Source organism: Pelophylax lessonae (genome assembly GCF_965119305.1).
Source record: "Pelophylax lessonae genome assembly, chromosome: 5".
NCBI classification, from domain to species: Eukaryota; Metazoa; Chordata; class Amphibia; order Anura; family Ranidae; genus Pelophylax; species Pelophylax lessonae.
This window is the reverse complement of record NC_138772.1, coordinates 249,355,241-249,379,091: the sequence shown is the minus strand read 5'-3', so window position 1 is coordinate 249,379,091 and position 23,851 is coordinate 249,355,241. Positions and strand designations below refer to the sequence as shown.

Below are 23,851 nucleotides of genomic sequence, written 5' to 3'. Positions count from 1 at the left end.
TTGGAGGAGGACTTCAGGCGATTCTCTGTTGGCAGCAAAAAAGAATTGCCACTCCCGAGACAAATCCTCCTGATCCATCAGAGCCCTAAGCCAAAAAGGATGCCATGGACGCGGCACAGTCTGGGGGGTCAGGTCAAGGGACGCCCAGTATGGAGCATTGTCGGACAGCGACCTAGGGTGGAAACCAACATCCATCAGCGAGGGGAGCAGTCACTCGGAGACAATAATAAAATCTATACGGGATAACGATGAATGGGTAGATGAGAAGCAGGAGTAGGCCCTGGTGTCTGGGTGGTGATAGCGCCAAGTGTCCATCAGTGCAAAATCTGTCAACAGTCGGTGGAGTCGAGTGGCAGATGGGAGAGCGGAGGCTGGGTCGAACGGTCAAGGACAGGCTGCAGGACCATATTAAAGTCCCCCAACCATATAGCCGGTACAGTTGGGTGTTGGGCCATTAACGAGACACCTTCAGTGACCACCGCAGAGCTATACGGGGGGGATATAACACGCAAAGATAAGATATGGTTTAGCATAGAGGAGAACGTGAAGGAAAACAAACCTGCCCTGGGGGTCAGTATGCACAGTAATAAGGGAGAAGTGGAGCGACTTGGCCACCAAAATCGAAACCCCTCGGAATGGGAAGTATAAACAGCATGACCCAGGGGCGATGCAATGCTAATTGGAGCTGACCCGTGGCATGAGTTTCTATCAGAACTGCCACGTCCGCCCGGTAGGACTTGAGGCAATGGAAGACAGCAGAACGTTTAATTTTATCCCGCAACCCACAGACATTCACGTGAGGAATTTTATGGTGCCCATTGTGGAGTCACATAGTAAGTAGCACCGATGGGCACAGAAGGGACACCCACGGCAGGTATGTTCAGGGTACAATGTAGGGATATAAAACAAAAAAATTAAGCAACAGTGTTAAAGCATAGTGCATACCATGTATAAAAGAATACTAAACCTAGTTCAGACATCATTAGAAAGTCAAGCATCACACCCCCGCTCTCCGCCCCCGAAACCTGGCGGTAGCACAATACCCAAAACCAATGCAGAGGCAGAAGTCCCAAGTAGAAAACCGGAAAGCCGCAGAGGCCGTCCGAGCATATGTAAAGAGAAAAAAAAACAGCATCTAACTCTGCCACGTGTTCTGTGAACACGGGATGACCCAACGCTGGTTTGGAAGCTAGGAGTAGGGAAAACTGGTAAAGCAAGGTAGTCAGTAATTATAGCACTGCCCATACCAGATATGGCAGTCACTAGTGCTCGCTTTCGGCCCTTATGAAACGACAGACCGCAGAGGTCCAGAAGGAAACCAGTCAATTGAAATAGCAAAAAAAGGGGGAGGTAACTGATAATGAAAAAGGCAAAATAAACTGGTCATCGCAAGTAATGGTATTGTTCAGTATCTTGGTGCCCACTGGGAATCGGTACCAGGAACAGACAACCATAACAGCAAGAAAGTTTTGCAGAGGAGATAAGGGGTGAACCCATCATCAATGACCAGGAATCAGGAGAAAACAAGGGTTGCCCACAGCAGGATGCAGAGTTGTCTTACACTCACAACTGGATGCTAGGATATAGTCAATCAGGGTTGCGTCTGGCAGCAGTGTATTGATCCAGCCATGCAGATGCTAGCTCAGGATCCTCGTAGAATTGCACACCGCCATCGCAGATCACTCGCAGACGAGCGGGGAACAACATGGCATATTTCAAATTGTGCAGCCGGAGTCTCCTCTTGACATCCATGAATCGAGAGCATTGCTTTTAAACCTCAAAGGAGAAATCAGGAAACCACATGATGTGCACTTTCTGAAAGGGGATATTACCCCGCTCCCGAGTCAGGCGCAGGACCTTATCACGATCACGGTAGTTCAAAAGCTTGGCAATAAAAGTCTGCGGCGGGGCCCCTTTAGGGGGGCGGTGTGCAGCCATACGGTGGGCCCGCTCGACCGCAAAGGTGGTGGAGAATGCCTCCCTGCCATAGGATGTAGTGAGGAGGTTTTCCAGAAATGTGGCGGGATCCGTGCCCTCTGCACCTTCAGGGAGACCCACAAAGCAGAGGTTACAGCGGTGGGTCCTGTTTTCCAAATCATCCTGCTTTTGTGCTAGTTGTTAGAACTGCCACTGGAGAGACTCAGTGGTGTGTTGGAGGGGATGAATAACGTCCTCAGCACGGTTGAGCCTTGTCTCCATTTCAGTGACACGGTCCCGCAGCTTTGACATGTCCTGCCTAATCAACGAAACGTCGATTTTCACTTCCTCTATTTTAGCAGTCAGCGTGGCCTGGCATGTGGAGATCGCTTCTAGCACCTTCGTTAGGTCAGGGGCAGCGGCGGGCTCAGGAGGCAAGGCGCCATCGTCCAGCGGTAGGCCCGCCTCCTGTCTGCAGAATTTCTCAAGCGATGCAGCGGCCGAGGCATTCTTCCGAAGCGGCGACATGACACGGGAGGCCAGAGGGATCGTACCGCACAGGTCCGGTAGGCTGCAAGTAGATCAGGGCACCCAGGATAGTAGGTACAGGATAGACCGAGAGCAGAGCTAAGAGCGTGTGCGACCTACTCCATTGCCGTCCAGGCCACGCCCCTGGAATTTATTTTTGGGTGTAATTTTTGGTATGTACATGCTATGTGTTAGACATATCTCATAAATAGACAACTTTGTGTGTAAAAGTAAAAAAAAAAAGAAGCATTTTTAATTTTCTTTCTACATTTTCCAAAAACTTGTGGAAAAAAAGGATATGTTCAAAAGACTTATCTCATTATGACTCAAATGGGTAATTTTGTGGGTGTTTCCATTGTCCTTGGGCTCCAGGGCCTTCAAAAGTGTGATACGTAGACAGGAAATTTAGATGTGTAATTTATGCTCCTAGAATGTCTGAAGGTGCTACTTGGATGTTGGACCTCTGTATGTGGCCTGGCTTTGTAAAAGTCTCACACATGTGGTATCGCAATACTCAAAAGGAGTAGCAGAAAGTATTTTGGGGTGTAGTTGCAAGCATGCACTATGCCTCTTACTAAATGCCTTGGAGTGTCTACTTTCCAAAAAGGGTGTATTTGTACTGTCCTGACTTGTTAGTGTCTCAAGAAATTAGACAGTACATCAGGTGTGATCAGTTTCAATGATTGGCACCATAGCTTGTAGACTCTAACTTTCAAACAGACCAAATAATATATGTTGATTTGGGTTATTTTTTACTAAAGCAAAGTAGCAGTATATATTTTGGCCAAATATTTATGAATAAAAATTACTCATTTGCAATGTTTTTTTATAAAAGAAAGAAAAAAAGGCGTTTTTTTTTTTTTCAAATGTTTGGTATTTTTTTATTTATAGCGCAAAAAAAAACAGTGGTGATTTAATACCACCAAAAGAAAGCTCTATTTGTTTGAAAAAAAAATACAAAAATGTCATATGGGTACAGTGTTGCATGACTGAGTAATTCAAAGTGTGAGAGCTCTGAAAGCTGAAAATTGGTCTGGGCAGCAAGTGGGTATAAGTGCCCAGTAGGCAAGTGGTTAATATAAATAATACATAAAAGTTAAGTGAGAAATCAAAACCAAATAGCTTGTGCATTACTCACAACGACATGTACAAAGCACTATAAAACTAGATGTGGATAGGCACTATGTGGCACAGGGCCCAGGGGAAGAAAGGAAGACAGAGCCGTCGAACTAGGGCAGACCCAAAGAGGCGAGACAAACAAGTGATGCATTCCTGGAGGACAAACATACTTTCCTATTCTTTCTCTATAACCATAAATACATAGGGTAAGAAACCAGCCATAAATAAACAAGAGTGGGATCATACTGCTTTTAAGGAGGTTCCATGTGTACTGTATAATGCTAAAGTTTATCCCAATGTGATGTGTGTTATAATGTTCTTTTAAGAACGTATAATCAGTTGGATTGTTTTTATCCTGAATTTGTATCTCTCTTCTGGAGAATGCTAGCTAGTCCCATAACTTCTTTTACAATTCAGTTATATTTACAGCTTCAAGGATGTGGTGCACAGCAATCGTGGCAAATCACATCATGTGACGCTTGTCGCCGAAAAGAAGCTCCTGCTCCTTTTGGGAGACAAATTTCACACTATGTGATTTGACACACGATAAATCGTGCAACAATCGCCACAAAACCCGCACCGCATGTTAGGTGCCATTGAAAATAATGGCACCTGAACTGGCGTTATTTGTTTGTAGTGCGTTTTGAGATTGATGCGATTCTGTCCGCGATCTCAAAACGCCAAATGAAAATGGAGTCTTAATTAGAACATTGTCCAGCCTTCTCTTTGTCAAGCTCCAAAGCATCCCAAAGAGATTTCTTTATACTGTTTAGCTGTGGTATGTGCAGTGCGAGTTTACCAAATTGCCACTGCTTCTATCCAGAACTTAGATTCTCCTTTTGTTCTGCCTGTAGGATCAAGCAAGGGGTATTCTGCATCTCGTTCCACTATTTATAAATAGATTAGGTGGGTTATCGCTAAAGTCTATTCATTGAGATATAGAAATCTTCCCTTTTTCTCCTCTTCCCTTTTCTCCTGTGTAAAGTATAACTTAAGGCAAAACATTTTTTAGTTTTGGGTAGTGGGGAGAGGGGTGGGTATGGCTGGTGGCTGCTAACTGGCTGTTCTCCAGGGCTGGTACTGCTGGTGGATACTGCTGGCGGGTATTGCTGTCCGGTACTGCTGGTGGGAAATGCTGGTGGTGTTGCTTGCTGATACTGCTAGTGGGTACTGCTAGTGGGTTAGGTATACTCTGAGTAGCACATTTCCCTCTCTCTTTCTCCTCTATCTCTTGCCCCTCTCTTTTCTTTCTTCTCTCTCTCACTTGTTCTTTCCTCCTCCATCCCCCTCTCTCTTTCCATCTGTCTCTTTATATTGCTCTATTTCCATCTTTCTCCCTCTCTCTCTCTCTCTCTCTCTCTCTTTATATATATATATATATATATATATATATATATATATATATATATATATATATATACAGTGCCTTGCAAAAGTATTCAGCCCCCTTGAACTTTTTGACCTTTTGCCACATTTCAGGCTTCAAACATAAAGATATAAAACTGTAATTTTTTGTGAAGAATCAACAACAAGTGGGACACAATCATGAAGTGGAACGAAATTTATTGGATATTTCAAACTTTGTTAACCACTTGCCGACCGCCGCACGACTATATACGGCGGCGGTCAGCCCCGGCCAGACAGAGTGACGTACCGGTACGTCACTAGCCTGTCACTGACTTGAGAGCCAATTGCGGGCGGGCGCGCGCCCGCCGCGGCTCGTTCACTGACAAGTCAGTGCGTGTGACCGGCGGAACCGATGTCCGCCGGTCACACTACGATCGCTCTGGTGCAGTGTTAATTTCGTCGACTAAAACCGACTAAAACGTTTTCGTCGACTAACACAATTCAGGTGACTAAAATACGACTAAAACTAAAATGGCATTTTAGTCAAAAGACTATAACTAAAACTAAATCGAAATTTGCTGCCAAAAATTAACACTGGTGCATGCTCAAAGCATAAATAATAACATATTCGATTTTTCACTCCAGGACCAGCAGTAGTATATAATGAGTTTGGAAATTGTAGAGAAATGCTTAAATAATGCATTACAAATTACAATTGAACTACACCCATTTGATTATAGATGACTAAAATGAGTTTTAGTCGACTAAAATGTAGGGCGTTTTAGTCGACTAAAATATACTGGAGTTTTAGTCGACTAAATACGACTAAAACGAAAACACTTGCAGAAGACTAAAATAGGACTAAAACTAAAATGCCATTTTAGTCCTAAGACTAAGACTAAAACTAAATTGAAATTTGCTGCCAAAATTAACACTGCTCTGGTGAAGGGAGAAAGGCGGAGCGGCTTATGTAAACAAGCCGCCCGTCATTCTCCCTGGTGTAAAAATGAAGATGAGACGGTTCTACTATGTAGGACCGTTGATCTTTGTTTTTACACCAATAGCCATGTCCCTATACAGTTAGAATCACGCTCCTAGGACACACTTAACCCCTCCCTCTCCAATACAGTTAACCCCTTCCCTGCCAGTGTCATTTTTGCAGTAACAGTGCATATGTATAGCACTGATTACTGCAGTAATGTCACTGGTAACCCCAAAAGTGTCAAAAATGTCAGTCAAGGGTCCGATCTGTCCGCCGCAATGTCGCAGTACCGAAAAAAAAAATCGCCGCCATTACGCGTTAAAAAAAAACACCAAAAATGACAAAATCTTTCCCTTTGTTAGTAAACGCGATAACTTTTGCGCAAACCAATCAAAATACGCTTTTTGCCATTTTTTTTACCAAACATATGTAGCATAAAACAAATTGGCCGAAAATGTTAAAAAATTTAGATTTTTACTTTTTTTTTGAGGGGGAATTTCATATAAAAAAATGTGAAAAATATTGTTATTTTTGCAAAATTGACGCTCTTTTTTTGTTTATAGCGCATGATCAAAAAATCGCACAGGTGATCAAATACCACAAAAAGAAAGCTCTGTTTGTGGGAAAAAAAGGACGTCAAATTCCTTTAGGTACAGCGTCGCACGACCGCGCAATTGTCCGTTAAAGTCACGCAGTAAAAAATCGCAAAAAAAACCCTGGTCTTTTAGCAGCCAAATCCTCCGGGGCTTAAGTGGTTAACAAATAAAAAACTGAAAACTTGGGCGTGCAAAATTATTCAGCCCCTTTACTTTCAGTGCAGCAAACTCTCTCCAGAAGTTCAGTGAGGATCTCTAAATGATCCAATGTTGACCTAAATTAATAATGATGATAAATAGAATCCACCTGTGTGTAATCAAGTCTCCGTATAAATGCACCTGCACTGTGATAATCTCAGAGGTCCATTTAAAGCGCAGAGAGCATCATGAAGAACAAGGAACACACCAGGCAGGTCCGAGATACTGTTGTGGAGAAGTTTAAAGCCGGATTTGGATACAAAAAGATTTCCCAAGCTTTAAACATCCCAAGGAGCACTGTGCAAGCGATAATATTGAAATGGAAGGAGTATCAGACCACTGCAAATCTACGAAGACCTGGCCGTCCCTCTAAATTTTCAGCTCATACAAGGAGAAGACTGATCAGAGATGTAGCCAAGAGGCCCATGATCACTCTGGATGAACTGCAGAGATCTACAGCTGAGGTGGGAGACTGTCCATAGGACAACAATCAGTTGTATACTGCACAAATCTGGCCTTTATGGAAGAGTGGCAAGATGAATGCCATTTCTTAACCACTTTAATACAGGGCACTTCCCGCCCAGGCCAATTTTCCCCTTTTAGCGCTGTTGCATTTTGAATGACAATTGCGCGGTCATGCAACACTGTACTTACACCAAATTTATATAATTTTCCCCCCACAAATAGAGCTTTCTTTTGGTGGTATTTGATCACCTGTGCGATTTTTACTTTTTGCTAAACAAATAAAAAAAGACAGAAAAGTTTGAAAAAAAAAAAAGTTTTTTTGTTTATGTTATACAATTTTGTAAATAAATAGGTTTTTTGCTGCACTGATGAGCACTGATGAGACTGCACTGACAGGCACTGATGAGGAGGCAATGATGGGGTGGCACTGATAGGCGGCACTGATAGGCACTGATATGTGGCACTGATAGGTAGCACTGATATGCAGCATTGGTGGGCACTGATAGGCGGCACTGCTGGGCACTGATAGGCGGCACTGACGGGCACTGATAGGTGGCACTGACGGGCACTAATGGGCACTGATAGGCAGCACTGGTGGACACTGATGGGCGGCACTGATCGGCACTGACGGGCACTAATGGGCACTGATAGGCAGCACTGGTGGGCAATAATGGGCACTGGTGGGCGACACTAAAGGATGGCAATGATGGGCACTTGTGGGCAGCACTGATAGGGAGGACACTGGTGGGCATCACTGATGGGGAGGGCAATGGGGGGCTGATTGCCATCCCTGGTGGCCATAGTGGGCATCCCTGGGGTCATAGTGGGCATCCCTGGGGTCATAGAGGGCATCCCTGGTGGATCTAGTGGCATCCCCCCCCCCGAGGGTCTGCACTGGTAATCAATGATCTGATTACCAGTGCCGACCCCCCCCCCCCCCCTGTCAGGGGAGCCGCCGATCGGCGCTCCTTTACTCGTGCCTGTCTGGCACGAACTAAGGAAAGCCGATCAACGGCTGTTCCTGTTTTACTATGTGACCAGCCGTGATTGGACACGGCTGATCACATGGTAAAGAGCCTCCGTCAGAGGCTCTTTACCGAGATCGGAGATGCAGGGTGTCAGACTGACACCTCGCATCACCGATCGCCGCTCTGCGCGCCCCCGGGGGGCGCCCAGAGCGGTGTTATCCTGCCGCCGTCATATGACGTCCGGTCAGGATAACTCAACCACATTCCCGCCGTCAATTTGTAATAGGGCGGGCGGGAAGTGGTTAAAGATATCCATAAAAAGTGTAGTTTAAAGTTTGCCACAAGCCACCTGGGAAACACACCAAACATGTGGAAGAAGGTGCTCTGGTCAGATGAAACCAAAATCAAACTTTCTCTGTCGCTCATTGACAGACGTAGTCCTCTTTGATTCACATCAATTGGGTTATGCTGCCCTCTACAGGAGTAGGACTAGACAGAAAGAAAAACGTTCTGGCTCCACCTTAGGGGCAGTCCCAGAGGGTATATCCTCTCTCTCTCTCTGCTACAGGATGTTAGTTTTTTTCTGTCTAGTCAGGAGTAAGGACCTAAGTTCCTTGCTAGGATCTTTTGGTCCTGGCAAGATTTTTTTTTAGAAAAAAAATTTTTTTAGGTAGCTTTTTTTCTCCAGTTTTTCCTGTGAGATCTTCAAGCAAATCACGCCGGATCTGGGCGACGGGCTGGATGTTGAGATCCAGTGGTCACCCCAGCTGGCCTACGAGCGCACGCAGACCATAGCTCCGCGCTGGGTCGGCCGCGACACATTCAAGTAAGTATGCGGGGCCGGGCGACGGGCTGGATGTTGAGATCCAGTGGTCACCCCGGCTCAGCCTACGAGCGCGCGCAGACCATAGCTCCGCGCTGGGTCGGCCGCGACATAGTCCCATTGGACGGGGACTGACCCTGCGAGTTAAATGCTCGCTTGGACGCCAGGAACCAGAGAGTCAAGGCGTCCGTATTGGTCGACAGCCCCCCATCTCGGTGGAGAGGGTACTGTGAAAAGAGGGTGCCCGTCAGTTCCGGTATGGTGAGTAAATGTCCCCCTTCCCCCCTGTGGGGTGTTTTGAAATACGGGCCCTTTTATGTATGGTCAGGATCCTTTCTGACATTAAGGTTCCCCCTTGTAGCCTATGACATGTTCACATATCCCCTGTGTTAGTGGGATACTCCAGCAGGCTTGGTTTGGGAGCTAACACTCTAAACAACCTTGGTTTGGGAGCTGACACTCTAGCAACCTTGGTTTAGGAGCTAACACTCTAAACTACCTTGGCATTCCAGGGGAGCTGACACTTCAGCAGGAGCTGATACTTCAACAAGCCTTGTTTTCTCTAGCAAAGGAGACCGGGCTCGATTTACTAGAACAAACATAGGAGGTATAGCCTACCTTAGTTAATCGCCAGACTCCCGCAGGCCGACAGGCCGCCATCAGCTGTTTTCTGAGATGCAGGCTGTTGTATTGGAGAGCCACGCTAGATCGGCAGTCCGCCGCCATTTTTTTTTTTGTAGACCGCACGTCTGCATTGGCTACACGAGCCGCCCGCAGGTCACGCAGGCGCCATTTTTTCGTAGTCTATTGTCTCCTGCATGGGAGCGGCCATGTTTGATGTACCCAGCCGACCTCGAGGAGCAGCTGGGAACGCCGGAAGGCGTACTCAGGGGGCGGAGCCACTTCCTTTTACCCGGGAAACCTGTACAGGACTTCCCAGTCTGCACAGGACAACGCTGACACTAGTTTTGATAGGAAACTTCTCTGTATCAGGTGGTGAGCCCTTGGGGTCTCTCTCTCTCTCTCTGTGGGGGTCCAAAGCAGGTACGCTGGGGGGCGCTATTGCGCTGGTGGGATACAGATAAAAAAAAAAAAGTATTTTTTATTTTTTAAAAAGTTATTTTTTCTGGCAAGTGTCCTGGATTAACATGGACCCTGCCACACATGTATCTCCTCCTGATCCCCTCAAGGTGGCTGCAGGACCCTCCAGTTCCCCACTTACTATTGAGTCATTGTCAGCAGTTTTGGAAACCTTTGTATCCCGGGTGGAAGTGGCTTGTCAGGGACAGGGCGCAAGGAAGAGACCCCCGCCTACCCCCATTTCATCTGAAACTTCAGATTCAGAGTCTGAGCCTATCCCTGCAGTTGCAGGTACCTCTTCTGGGGTTTGTGTCTAGGGTACTGTCTCTTCAGACAGTGAGGAGGATGTTTCGGCACCATACCATAGCCCGAGAGGAAGCGCACTAATTGTATCTGTCCGAAAAACCTTAGGATTACAGGTTACACCGTCGGAAGTAGCTGAGACTGAAATTCCTTTTGGTACTAATAAACGTACCAAAATGGCGAAAGTATTTCCATTGCCCAAATGTTTCGGTAATCCGATCAAGGAAGAATGGGGTCAGCCAAAACGTACCCCTGCTATTTCCCTGCTATTTCCAAACGCATTATTAGGCGTTATCCGTTTGAGGAAGCCCTCCTCAAGAAATGGACAGTACCACCTGTGGTGGATTCACCAATTTCTAGATTAAATAAAGCTACGGTTATTCCATTGGAAGATGCTCCGTCCTTTAAGGATCCAGTGGATCGCAAGATGGAAGCTATGTCTCGCGCCATTTTTTCCCTAATGGGGTCAGCTTTCAGACCAATAATTGCTATTGGTCTGGTTTCACAAACTGTGACTGAATGGACCAAGTGGTTACGTCGGGACTTAGAAGGGAGGGATGTCCCTCAAGCGGTATCAGATCTGTTTGAACAGATGATACAAGGGTTACAGTTTGTCTGTGATGCGGCGCTAGACGCCACTCCATTGTTGGCGCGAGCATCAGTTTCAGCAGTGGTCCTCAGGCGTACACTGTGGTTAAAATGTTGGTCAGCGGACCAAGGTTCCAAGACAGCTTTGGCTAATCTCCCTTTTCAGGGAGGGCGTCTATTCGGAGCCAACTTAGATGAGATCATCAAAGATCTCACTGGTGGAAAGAGCACTTTTTTGCCACAAAATACTAAGGGTAAAGGACCTCGTCAGAAACGGGGGCCTTCTTTCTCCGCTCATAAGAAGTTTTTTCGCCCCACGGGCGAAAAAGCAAAGCCCTCCAAAACTCTTTCAGGAGGTTTCAAGGGGCGCTGGTCGGGCAAGCAAAAGTCCGGCTCTTCCAGACCTGAAGATAAGACTACAAAAGCCTGAAGGTTCGCCCCCACCCATAGCTGGGGTGGGGGGACGTCTTCGCCGGTTTCCGGATCCATGGCTTTCAAGAATCCCGGACAAATGGGTTTGCGAAGTCATAAGGTCAGGGTACAAGATCGAGTTTCGATCTCTTCCACCGGTGCGATTCTTCCCTTCCAACATCCGACTGTCCTCGGATCGCTTAGAAGCCCTGCGGGGAGCAGTCACGGATTTACTGCAACAAGGAGTGGTAGTCCACGTTCCTTGGACAGAGCGTTTTCAAGGGTTTTATTCAAACCTATTTACAATACCCAGGAAAGAGGGCATGGTGCGTCCAATTCTGGACTTAAGGGCACTCAATTTTTTTGTCAACATACAAAAATTCAAGATGGAGTCCATTCGCACAGTAGCAGCCTCCCTGCATCAGGGGGATTTCCTAGCGCCCATAGACATCAAGGATGCCTATCTTCACATTCCTATTTTCGCAGGACATCAGCGTTTTCTGCGTTTTTCCGTATAAGAGAACCATTATCAGTTTGCGGCGTTACCTTTCGGTCTCGCCTCGGCTCCTCGGGTCTTCACAAAAGTGTTGGCCCCAATGTTGGCGCTGCTGCGTCAACGAGGCATATCGATTCTAGGTTACCTAGACGATCTTCTGCTCCATGCAGAGTCTCCACAGACCCTGTTACAAAACCTAGAGATCACCATGATCTCTTTGCAAGAGTTCGGGTGGCTGGTGAACCGGCAGAAGTCATTTCTGGTTCCCACCAGGAGACTCGAATATCTGGGTCTAATTCTGGACACATCCAGGGCAAAAGTATTCCTTCCGGCAGGGAAACTCCGGAAGATTCAATCAGCAATTCAGTTGTTAATATCCAACAACTGGCCTTCTCTTCGGACTTGCATGAGGGTCCTGGGTTTGATGGTGGCTTCATTCGAAGCAGTACCATTTGCCCAGGCCCATACCCGAATCCTTCAAGGAGAGATTCTTCTCAAATGGAATCGGAATCCGGAATCCCTGGACAATCGGATCCGATTGAGCGAACAGACCAGGGAGTCTCTGGTCTGGTGACTTCGATCTCCGATGCTCAGTCAGGGGAAGTCATTCCTGCCTATATATTGGACGATTGTGACCACGGATGCCTGTCTATCCGGATGGGGAGGAATTCTCGGTCAATTATCCGCCCAAGGGCTCTGGTCCCTGGAGGAATCCAGGTTACCGATAAATGTATTGGAACTGAGAGCGATCAGACTTTGTCTGACTCACTGGACCGAGCAGCTCCAGGGCAGCCCGGTTCGGATCCAGTCGGACAACGCCACGGCCGTGGCTTATGTCAATCACCAAGGGGGCACCAAGAGTGTCCTGGCGGCCATGGAAGTGGCCCGCATTCTTCGCTGGGCGGAACGGTTTGTTCCAGCCCTCTCCGCGGTGTTCATTCCCGGGGTGAAGAATTGGCAGGCAGATTATCTCAGCCGTCAGACTCTGGATCAGGGGGAATGGTCCCTCCATCCAGAAGTTTTCCACCAATTGTGCCGACGTTGGGGCACCCCGGATGTGGATCTGTTGGCATCTCGGTTCAACAGGAAGGTGCGGAGATTTGTGGCTCGTTCACGCGATCTTCTAGCAGAAACCGCAGACGCGCTGGTCGCCCCATGGGGGCAGTATCAGCTACTATATGCCTTCCCTCCTCTCAGGTTGCTGCCGAAGCTTCTTCGCAGGATAGAGGTGGAAGGAATTCCAGTAATCCTGATAGCTCCGGACTGGCCTCGTCGAGTCTGGTACGCCGACTTGGTCAGGCTGGTAGCGGACGTCCCGTGGCGACTTCCTCTCAGGGAAGACCTACTGTCGCAGGGACCGATCTTCCATCCTGCTTTACGATCGCTGGCTTTAACGGCCTGGCTATTGAGACCCAGGTGCTGAAGGACAAGGGTTTGTCACCTTCAGTTATTCCTACTCTAATTAAAGCAAGGAAAGCGACTTCCAGAAAGATTTATCATCGTACATGGAAGGCCTATATTGCATGGTGTGAACCCCTGGGGTTCCACCCACGTTCCTATTCGGTTAACCGAATATTGGCTTTTCTGCAACAGGGAGTTGAGCAGAAACTGGCCTTGAGCACTATCAAGGGTCAGGTTTCAGCATTAGCTATCTTCTTTCAGAAACCTTTAGCTACTCATTCCTTGGTGCGGAATTTCATCCAGGGGGTGCGACACCTGGCTCCGCCAGTGCGCGCACCTTTACCACCCTGGGATCTTAATCTAGTGTTGTCGGTTCTTCAGAAACCTCCTTTTGAAGATATTAGGGATATTCCCTTACTTACGTTGTCCCAGAAGGTGGCCTTCTTGGTGGCTATCACTTCTGCACGCAGGGTGTCAGAACTGGTCGCATTATCTTGTCGTTCCCCATATCTGGTGGTTCATAGAGATAAGGTCGTTCTACGTCCGAATCCATCCTTCCTACCTAAAGTGGTTTCAGAATTTCATCTGAATGAGGAAATTGTATTACCTTCCCTGTGTCCTAAACCCAGCCATCATCGGGAGTTTGCTTTACACTCCTTGGATGTGGTTCGGGCGATCAGGGTATACTTGAAAACGACGGACTCGTTTCGCAAGACGGATTCACTTTTTGTGATCCCGGATGGCCCCAAAAAGGGGTTGCCTGCATCTGCCGCGACTATCTCCAAATGGATCAGACAGACGGTGGTACAGGCTTATTCTATTAAAGGTCGGGAGCCCCCGTTCCCTGTTAAGGCGCATTCCACTCGGGAGCTTAGTGCGTCATGGGCCTTTCGCCATCAGGCGTCAGTGGTCCAGGTGTGCAAGGCGGCTACCTGGTCGTCGGTACATACCTTTACAAAACATTATAAAGTTGATGTAATGGCATCGTCTGATGCCTCTTTTGGCCGCAAGGTTTTGCAGGCCGCAATTTGAGGAGACCGGTGGTCTACCTCGAGGGTTTTTTTCTGTTGAAATTTTATTTGAGTCTCATCCCCTTTTTTGTCTTATGAGCCTTTAAACTTCTAGTTGGCACCGGTTGGGCCTTCTAGATTGGATTTTGATTTCTGTCAATCCCACCCCTCATTTGTGGCACTGCTTTGGGACGTCCCAATTCATGTGAATCAAAGAGGACTACGTCTGTCAATGAGCGACAGAGAAAAATGGATTTTTGTAAGATCTTACCGTAAAATCCTTTTCTCTTCGCTCATTGACAGACGTAGTACCCGCCCCTCTACTTTTGAGTTGGGTTGGGTTAAATTCTCTGACACTGCTTTGTGACATAACTAACATCCTGTAGCAGAGAGAGAGAGGATATACCCTCTGGGACTGCCCCTAAGGTGGAGCCAGAAAGTTTTTCTTTCTGTCTAGTCCTACTCCTGTAGAGGGCAGCATAACCCAATTGATGTGAATCAAAGAGGACTACGTCTGTCAATGAGCTAAGAGAAAAGGATTTTACGGTAAGATCTTACAAAAATCCATTTTTTTGGCAACAATGCAAAACGTTATGTTTGGCGTAAAAGCAACACAGCTCATCACCCTGAACACACCATCCCCACTGTCAAACATGGTGGTGGCAGCATCATGGTTTGGGCCTGCTTTTCTTCAGCAGGGACAGGGAAGATGGTTAAAATTGATAGGAAGATGGATGGACCCAAATACAGGACCATTCTGGAAGAAAACCTGATGGAGTCTGCAAAAGACCTGAGACTGGGACGGAGATTTGTCTTCCAACAAGACAATGATCCAAAACATAAAGCAAAATCTACAATGGAATGGTTCAAATATAAACATATCCAGGTGTTAGAATGGCCAAGTCAAAGTCCAGACCTGAATCCAATCGAGAATCTGTGGAAAGAACTGAAAACTACTGTTCACAAACGCTCTACATCTAATCTCACTGAGCTCGAGCTGTTTTGCAAGGAGGAATGGGCAAAAATTTCAGTCTCTCGATGTGCAAAACTGATAGAGACATACCCCAAGCGACTTACAGCTGTAATCGCAGCAAAAGGTGGCGCTACAAAGTATTAACTTAAGGGGGCTGAATAATTTTGCACGCCCAATTTTTCAGTTTTTTATTTGTTAAAAAAGTTTGAAATATCCAATAAATGTCGTTCCACTTCATGATTGTGTCCCACTTGTTGTTTCTACACAAAAAATTACAGTTTTATATCTTTGTTTGAAGCCTGAAATGTGGCAAAAGCTCGAAAAGTTCAAGGGGGTCGAATACTTTCGCAAGGCACTGTGTGTGTGTGTGTATATATATATATATATATATATATATGTATGTATAATCTTTCTCATCTCTCTCTCTCTCTCTCTACCTCTCTCCAGGGCCGTCTTTAATATGGATTGGACCCCGGGCAAATATTTTCTTGCGGCTCCTGTGCAATTTTGCTCTCCACACCAACATCCAAAAATAGTCTTTGCTATTCATTCTTATGTTATTTGCCTCCATGTACACTGCTCTATGCACACAATACATCTAATAGTCCATTTTAGGAGTGAGCAAAAGAGGGTGGCTACATTCCTATCTACAGTAAGACCATGAAGCTGTAACTTATCCACCCTCTAACAAAAAGTCAGATCACAGCAGCAAAAAAAAAAAAAAAAAAGGGGGGGGGGGTTTGGAAAAAGCTGAGAGCAAGAGAATTAACTTTTTTTGAGCTACGAATATGCACCCGCTTTATTAGGTACACCCCTGTTAAATTGCTTGGTAACACAAACTGCTAATCAGTCAATCACATGGCAGCAACTCAATGCATTTAGGCATCTAGATGTGGTGAAGACGACTTGCTGAAGTTCAAACTGACTTTGAACGTGGCATGGTTGTTGGTGCCAGGCAGGCTTGTCTGAGTATTTCTGGGATTTTCACACACAGCCATCTTTCGGGTTTACGGAGAATAGTGGAAAAAAGAAAAAATATCCAGTGAGCGGCAGTTGTGTGGAGGAATATGCCTTGCTGATGTCAGATATCAGAGGATAAAGGGCAGACTGGTCCCAGATGATAGAAAGGTAACAGTAACTCATTACACCTAAGGTATGCAGAATACCATCTCTGAGCGCACACCACATCAAACCTTGAAGCAGATGGGCTACAGCAGCAGAAGACCACACCGGGTGCCACTACTGTCAGCTAAGCACAGGAAACTGAGGCTACAATTGCTGGTGATGGTGGTGTAATGGTGTGGGGGATATTTTCTTGGCACACTTTGGCCCCTTAGTACCAGTTACCCACTTAAGGACCGCCCACCATAAATTTACTGCGGCAGGGAGGCCCTTAAGCGCGAAATCACGTACACATATGTGATTTTGCTTTGCTTTGCCACCGACTTCCCGCAATTGTCCAGGAGACTGAGAGAACGGCAGTCTGCCTATGTAAACAAGGCAGATGGATGTTCTGCCAGACAGGAAAGGAGAGTTTGTGTGTTTCTAGTAATCAGGAACACAGATCCCTCTCTTCCTGCAGTCAGTCCCCTTCCCCCACAGTTAGAAAACATTCCTTAGGAGCACACCTAACCCTTTGATCGCTCCTGATGTTAACCGCTTCCCTGCCAGTGTAATTTTATACAGTAACAGTGCATATTATTTAGAACTAATCTCTGTATTGGTATTTAGGGATTTTTTTTTACCAAAAATATGTAGCAGAATATAATTTGGCCTAAATTGATAAAGAATTTCGATTTTTAAACAATTTTTAGTGGGAATGTTATATAGCAGAAATTTTGTTTTTTTTTTCGGTCTTTTTTTGTTTATAGTGCAAAAAATAAAAATCTCAGAGGTGATCAAATACCACTAAAAGAAAGCTCTGTTTGTGGGGAAAAAAGGACATAAATTTTATTAGGGTACAGCATTGCACGACTGTGTCAGTTAAAGCAAAGCAGTGCCGTATTGCAAAAAATGGCCTGGTCATTAAGGGGGTAAAACCTTCTGGGGCTGAATGGGTTAAGCATCATTTAAACGCCATGATCTACCGGAGTATTGTTGCTGACCATGTCCATTCCTTTATGACTACAGTGTGCCCATCTTCTGATGGCTCCTTCCAGCAGGATAATGCACCATGTCACAAAGCTCAAATTATCTCACCACTCGTTTCTTCACCATGACAATGAGGTTACTGTATTCCAATGGCCTCCACATTCACCAGATCTCATCCAATAGAGCACCTTTGGGTTGTGATGGAACTGGAGATTCTTGTCATGGATGTGCAGCCGACAAATCTGCAGCAATTGCATGATACTATCATGTCAATATGGAGCGAAATCTCTGAGGAATGTTTCCAACACCTTGTTGAATTTATACCACAAAGAATGAAGGCAAAAGGGGGTTCAACAAGCTACTAGCAAGGTGTACCTAATAAGGTGGCGGGTGAATGTATATCCCAAAGTTTGTGGACTCTATACCTTTCCTATAGACTAAATAATATACAATCATTTGGGTTAATTTTTTCCAACAAAATGTAGCAGAATAAATGTTGCCATAAAGTTATGAAGAAAGATTATTTATTTGTTAAATTGTATAACAGAAATAAATAGACACACATTTTTTTTTTTCAAAATATTCAGTCTTTTTTGTTTATTTAGCATTAAAAAAAAAAAAAGCAGGCGGTGATTTATTTTGACAGCCCTGAAAATTGGCCTGTTCAGGAAGGGGGTAAAATTGTCCGGCACTGAAGTGGTTATAACAGAGGAGACCCTAGTGGTCTATTCTGTTATAAATGCCCCCCCCCTGCCTGTCAGCAATAATGTGATTTGAGCCATGCATGTGCAGATCACATCGCATTTAGAGCCCACTCTGTGTGCTGCAGCAATGTGACTCCTGTGCGCATGCACAGGAATGATGTCACCGCAGCCTGTCCATTCAAGTGTTCAAAGGTTGAAAGCCGAGAAAGAAGACTGGGAGAAGAGGGTTGTGCTGAGGGCCAAGGGGAACCGTGAGGGGCTCAGTTTGCAGATATGTCTGTCATAATGTGATAGTATGCAGTGCACACCAGTGCATTATGACTTAAATCTGCAGGGGGACCAGTGTTTTTATTTTTTAAAATGACTTTACTACCGCTTTGACCTGGTTCTCATGTAGGCGGGTTTGTGCAGGCACAACAGCTTATTCATTTGAATAGGCAACTGTGCCTGCATTTCCCACTGAAAAAAGTGCATGCGGCATTTAAAAAAGCTGTGGCCTTGAAATCGCATCATGCTTTTGCACAATATGATTTATGTGGCCCACGCAAAATGCAGCTTGTTTGCAGGTGCAGGAACCACATGTAAGTCACATGGTGCAAAAGCATGATGTGATTTCAAGGCCACTGCATTTTTAAAATGCTGCATGCACTTCTTTTTCGTGGGAAATGCAGGCACGGCAGCCCATTCAAATGAATAAGCTGTTATGCCTGCACAAACCAGCATACATGAGAACCAGGTCTAAAAGAAGCCCATCAAGTAGGGCTGAGTTTCACAGTATGGAAGCTGTCAGCACAGTGCCACTGGTCTTGTGGGCCATGCTGCTCTCTAAATAACAGCCACAGCCAGGTCAGAGTTTTAGAACTAGTCTAGTACCTATATATGTGGAACCAGGGGAGGAGAAGGACCTACCTGATCCTGGTCTGCTCCACTCCGATCCGTGAGCTCACGCGAGTGCTTCCAGCTGCCACTAGCACTCTGATATAGGCTCCTACCCGAGGCCTCTCAGGTCCCAATGTACAGGCATAGCAGGGGGCGGGGTCAGAGCGTCATTTGAGCTCACAGCCCTGCCTTCTCCTTCCTCAGCATAATGTTGGCTGTCACCTCTGTGGACAAGTCTTTTTGCGGTGCCAATGATGCTCCAGATTTTCAGGCAACGTGGGTTTACTTGGCAGCTGCCCCGCACTAAAGACAGCCCTGCCTCCCTGGACTCTCATCTGCATAGTCAATGCTTCCTGTTTTACTCCTGTCACAGGCGGAGTACATTTGATATCACTCCACCTGTGACAGGAGTCGGCACTATACAGCAAGCATCGGCTCTGCTTCCTCCAGTGCGGCAGCTTTCCTTACACTGTGCTCGGGGATGGCGGGTCGGGAACCCGCAATCTGGGCTTATCGACCCGTCATCCCAGAGCAGGAGATGGCGCCAGGCTCTTGGAACGGGTCGAGGGGACGCAGCTGCTAACGGGAATGGCGTTCCTGCTGTAGAAAAAGTACAGGAACGCCGTTTCCATTTGTTCCCGCAGGACTTGAGCCCTGAGTGTAAGAGTATGAGTTTGGAAACCTGATACCATTAAGGAAGCTGGTATTATCCTGTATTGAAAGAAAAAATATTTTTTTTATTTACCTGAAAATCATTATGCTGGAGTACAGGACAACCTCCCTTCTGTCCTGGGGATATACTGTTATGATATACTGTTATTGCTTGCTAAAAAACTGAGAATTGCTGGAAGTGGGAAGGGTTATATGGGCTGTTCCAACAGATCTGTTTGCCAATGTCCTCACCTGAAGGTGGCAGTATATAACCCATTGTCCTGATTAACAGAAGCCTATATTTTGTACTGTACTCAAAAAAAGGAAACTAATGCAGCTATCACACCTATTTTTGTTATTGGGTTTAGATAATGCTTTGATACTTTATTATTTTTATTATACAGGATTTATATAGGGCACGGTGCTTTACAACATGAAATTCTTGCTGCAGTTAAAGTGTATGTAATTAATAATATTGCAATCAATAACAGCACACCAAGAGGCCGGATCGTTCTGTAATAAAAGGGAAATTAAACCTAGAATTCTACTTTAGGATTACTTGGTTCTGCCAATTTGACATACTCTGTTATAAAGTATTTTTAAATATATAAATACAAATATTTAACCTTTCATATGTTTTTCACTTTCAGTTTTTTGAATATACAACAAATCAAGAGATACGCTTCAATTCTGTAACTGAACTATGTGCAGAAGTCCCTGAACATCAGACACATATTGGAATGACACATTGTCCTAAAGATGGTAATCCTGTTCCAGCAAATATCATTTGGGAATTTAGAGATGTAAGTGTGCCTAAAAAGCTATAGGAAAAAAAAAAAAAAAAGTACAAAGAATACTTGCTAGCAAGTTTGCCTGTTTTTTGAATGGCAGAAATATAAAAGCATATTTCGCTATCGTTCATCAACATCTCCTTATCTTCGTGACTCATAGGGTTATGCTCCTCCTTCTAGGAATAGGCACTAAGCAGGAAAAAAACGTAACCACGCCTATGAGGGCTGTCCCTGCAGGCATAACCCCTCAGACTCTGATCATCAACCGGTTTTGTTCTGCCTAGTGTTAGAAATTGGACCGAGCTCCCTTCTGGGACTTCAGTCTTAGCTGTAACAGGGAAAGTTTGTGTTTTTTATATTTTTTAACTAGTTAGTTACTGGGGACCAAGATCCAGAGGAACTACAAGCAACAGCCGGCTGCAGTTTCGCACTGGATAATCTAGATCCTTAGGGTCTCCCAGCCTGGCCAGCGTGAGCAGGTTATAGTCCAGAACTAGGCCTCGCCACGACAGTTCCCTGATGGATGGGGACGAGCCTGCGAGTGGACAGTCTCACTGGGACGCATCGACCTGGAGTCACAGCTTCCCCTTGGCTGACAGCACCCCCCATCCCGGGTGGGAGGTGATCTGTTTCGGAGTGGCGCCCACCTAGTACCCTGGTATGGTGAGTAAAATTGTCCCCCCAAACATCCTTGGCGGTCGCGGGGTGGGCGTGGGCCCCTCCCTGGACTGGTCAGACCTTAAGGGCTCCCTCAGTTCCCTTTCACTCCAGGGGACTAATCTGGTAAACCCATTGGCATTCCCCTACCCCTAGCAGGTTTTACCTTGGGGGGGGGGGGGCGTTAATAATGCAGCCGTTATGGTGCTTTGAGGGGGGTGGATTGTCCTGGGTGGGTCCCTGGCTAGGGACCTTTTAGATGCCTAATGTTCTGGGACCCCTTTGGGGGGTCCTGGAGACTGCATGGTGCGCGTGGGGGGCGTCATTTTGCTGTGGTTCATGATCTTTGTGTTCCCATTAGTTTGCATGGGTAGCCATTTTCTATACTTTTCCATTGAGAATGTATGAGTGGCCATTTTCTTGAGGTCCGTGGGATGGACAGGCATGCGGCATGGCTTGTAATGATAGAGGCAGAGCTTCTTCCTCTTCCTGTGCAAACAGTGTTAGTTTTGTTTTTACACTGATCAGTCTGGATGCTTCTCTGTGGTCTGGTAACCTGGTTCCTGAGTTTTAGTTTCCCTGTGGGTTTCTTCCTCTTCTGCTCTGCTATTATTACATAATAATCAGGGATTGTGAATCTGCAGTAATAGCGGAGGGAACTGCTTTTTTTATTCGAGAATGGAGTCCCAGGATAACAATTCACCTTCAGACACCCTGGAAGCGACTGTTGAACCCTCCGGTTCACAGTCACAGGCAGAAATTGCAGTTTTTTTGCAAAGCCTGATGTCAAAAGTGGATTTTGTCATTTCTGGTGCTGCCAGCCGCAAACGCCCTCCGCCCTCACCTCCAGCTTCGGACTCTGAGACAGATATGGTCGCTGTGGACTCAGACCACCTAGAGGGGTCGGTGTCTTCACATTCTGACGGTGAAGAGGACCTGTCCTCATCAGCTGCCGCGCTGGAACGCGCATTGGTGGAAGCCCTCATAGTTTCTGTGCGGGAAACCCTAAAATTGGCTGATGAACCTACAGCGTCAGGTACTCGGGTGTCTTTTGGCTCCTGCAAATCCCGTAAATTGGGCAAGGTGGTTCCCTTGTCCAGAATTGTTTCATACTATTGTGGATGAACAATGGCGACGCATTAAGCACATGTTGGTGGTGCCTAAGCCTTTTGCACGGCCTTATTCTTTTGCGGAGGCGGTGGTGTCCAATAAGTGGACTGCACCACCGAAAGTGCATTCTGCGGTGGCCAGGTTGAATAAAGCGACTCTGGTACTGGTAGAAGAGTCTTCAACCTTTCCGGATCCCGTGGATAGGCGGGTGGAGGGGGTAAGAGTACTAATCTGCCCCAATCCTCTAAGGGCAAGGCGCCGCGTACTAGGCAGGGGCCTTCCTTTACTGCTCACGAATGTCTTTTTTATGCCTCCAGGTCGCAAGATTAAGGTAAGCCATTTAGGTCTTCTGGGGGTTCCAAGAAGTCATGGTCAGGAAAAACTAAGTCCGGCCAATCTGGAGCTGCAAACAAGTTCTCGGCTGCATGAAGGGGTGCCCTCGCCCGAGTTTGGGGGGGAACGTCTTTGATTCTTTAAGGAACCCTGGACCTCCTTGATTCAGGACAAATGGGTTCCCGAACTGATCCAATTAGGATACAAGATCAAATTCCGGTCTCGCCCGTCGGACACATTCTTCCCGTCCAATCTTCAATTATCCCCAGTCCGGTTAAGAGAATTGCGAGGGGTGGTACACGACTTGCTGTCGCAAGGAGTGATTGTGCCGGTTCCCGCTCAGGAACGTGTTCAGGGGTTTTATTAAAACCTATTCACCATGCCCAGAAAAGAAGGCAAGATGCATCCCATCCTGGATCTCAAAAAAAAATACATAAAAAACAAAACACAGAGCGCTACGAAGACCTCCAGCATATGAAGGGTGGATGAACAGAACTAATAAGCAGCTGAATCCAGGGAGGGGGGGGGGGAGGGGAGGGAAGGGAAAAGAAAAAAAAAAAAAAACACAGGCAATAAAAAAGGTTGTAGTTGCAAATAGACATAGGCATAAAATGGTACAATACAATAGGGGACAATGGGATAGCATAAATAGGTTGATGATCCTAAAGGGGATAAAGTCCGTGGGCACTGAGCTGCTCTTCCACAGATGAGGAGGAAGAATCTGTATAGACAAAAAGAAGAGGGGAGAAGCGCTCTAAGTGCAGACAATTTATTGCAGATAACAAGGCAGGTGATATACACTCACTAGACATGAAGACTGAAAAGCTGTATGTGTCAAAGCAATCCTGCAGCCATCCTCTGGAGGGTGTCCTCTGGTCACAGGAAGCCGTATGCAGTACTGTCACTGGCGGTGGGAGGGAAGAAAGCCGGCTGTCTCCCACAACATCAGCGGTGAGCGGTCAAGCGGCTCGGATCTGCGGTTCCGTGTTGCGAGTGATGGATGGAGGCACTCTCACCCACAGGGATGGTGGGATCTGTCCGATGTGTTACGGCATGCACGACGCGTTTCTGAGCATGCGCGGGGTCCTCTGCACCCGGCGCGCTCTTTCATCAGGTGCTAGAGTGCCGTAGTCTCTGTGGGGCTTTATGTAGTGCTGAACAAGAGGATAATTAGGCACAGCTGAAGTAAGGGGATGGCAACCGCCCACAGCACTGAGCAATAACCTAACCAATCAAACATTTTTGTAGCAATGGGAGAGATTAAAAACAACTTAGAAGTGGAGTGTGATCGGTCGGCTGCCCTTAAATACACATGTATGTGGGCTAGACAACCGCTTATCACAGTGATAGCAAACAATTAGGCAATACAAAACATATAATAAATGTAAAATAGGGGTAAGCCTGGGTTCATCAAGGCTTATGGAGAACAT

The 23,851-nt window shown here is 46.3% G+C and overlaps 1 protein-coding gene across 1 annotated transcript in view; it reads left to right on the top strand.

Moving 5' to 3' along the window:
- Positions 1–23,851, top strand: part of LOC309556663 (polypeptide N-acetylgalactosaminyltransferase 4-like) — a 662,237-nt gene that overhangs the window by 596,088 nt on the left and 42,298 nt on the right. Inside the window, exon 9 of the mRNA XM_082259119.1 lies at positions 20,181–20,333. Within this exon, the coding sequence (XP_082115245.1) occupies positions 20,181–20,333 (153 nt within the window). The remainder of the gene's footprint in view (positions 1–20,180; positions 20,334–23,851) is intronic.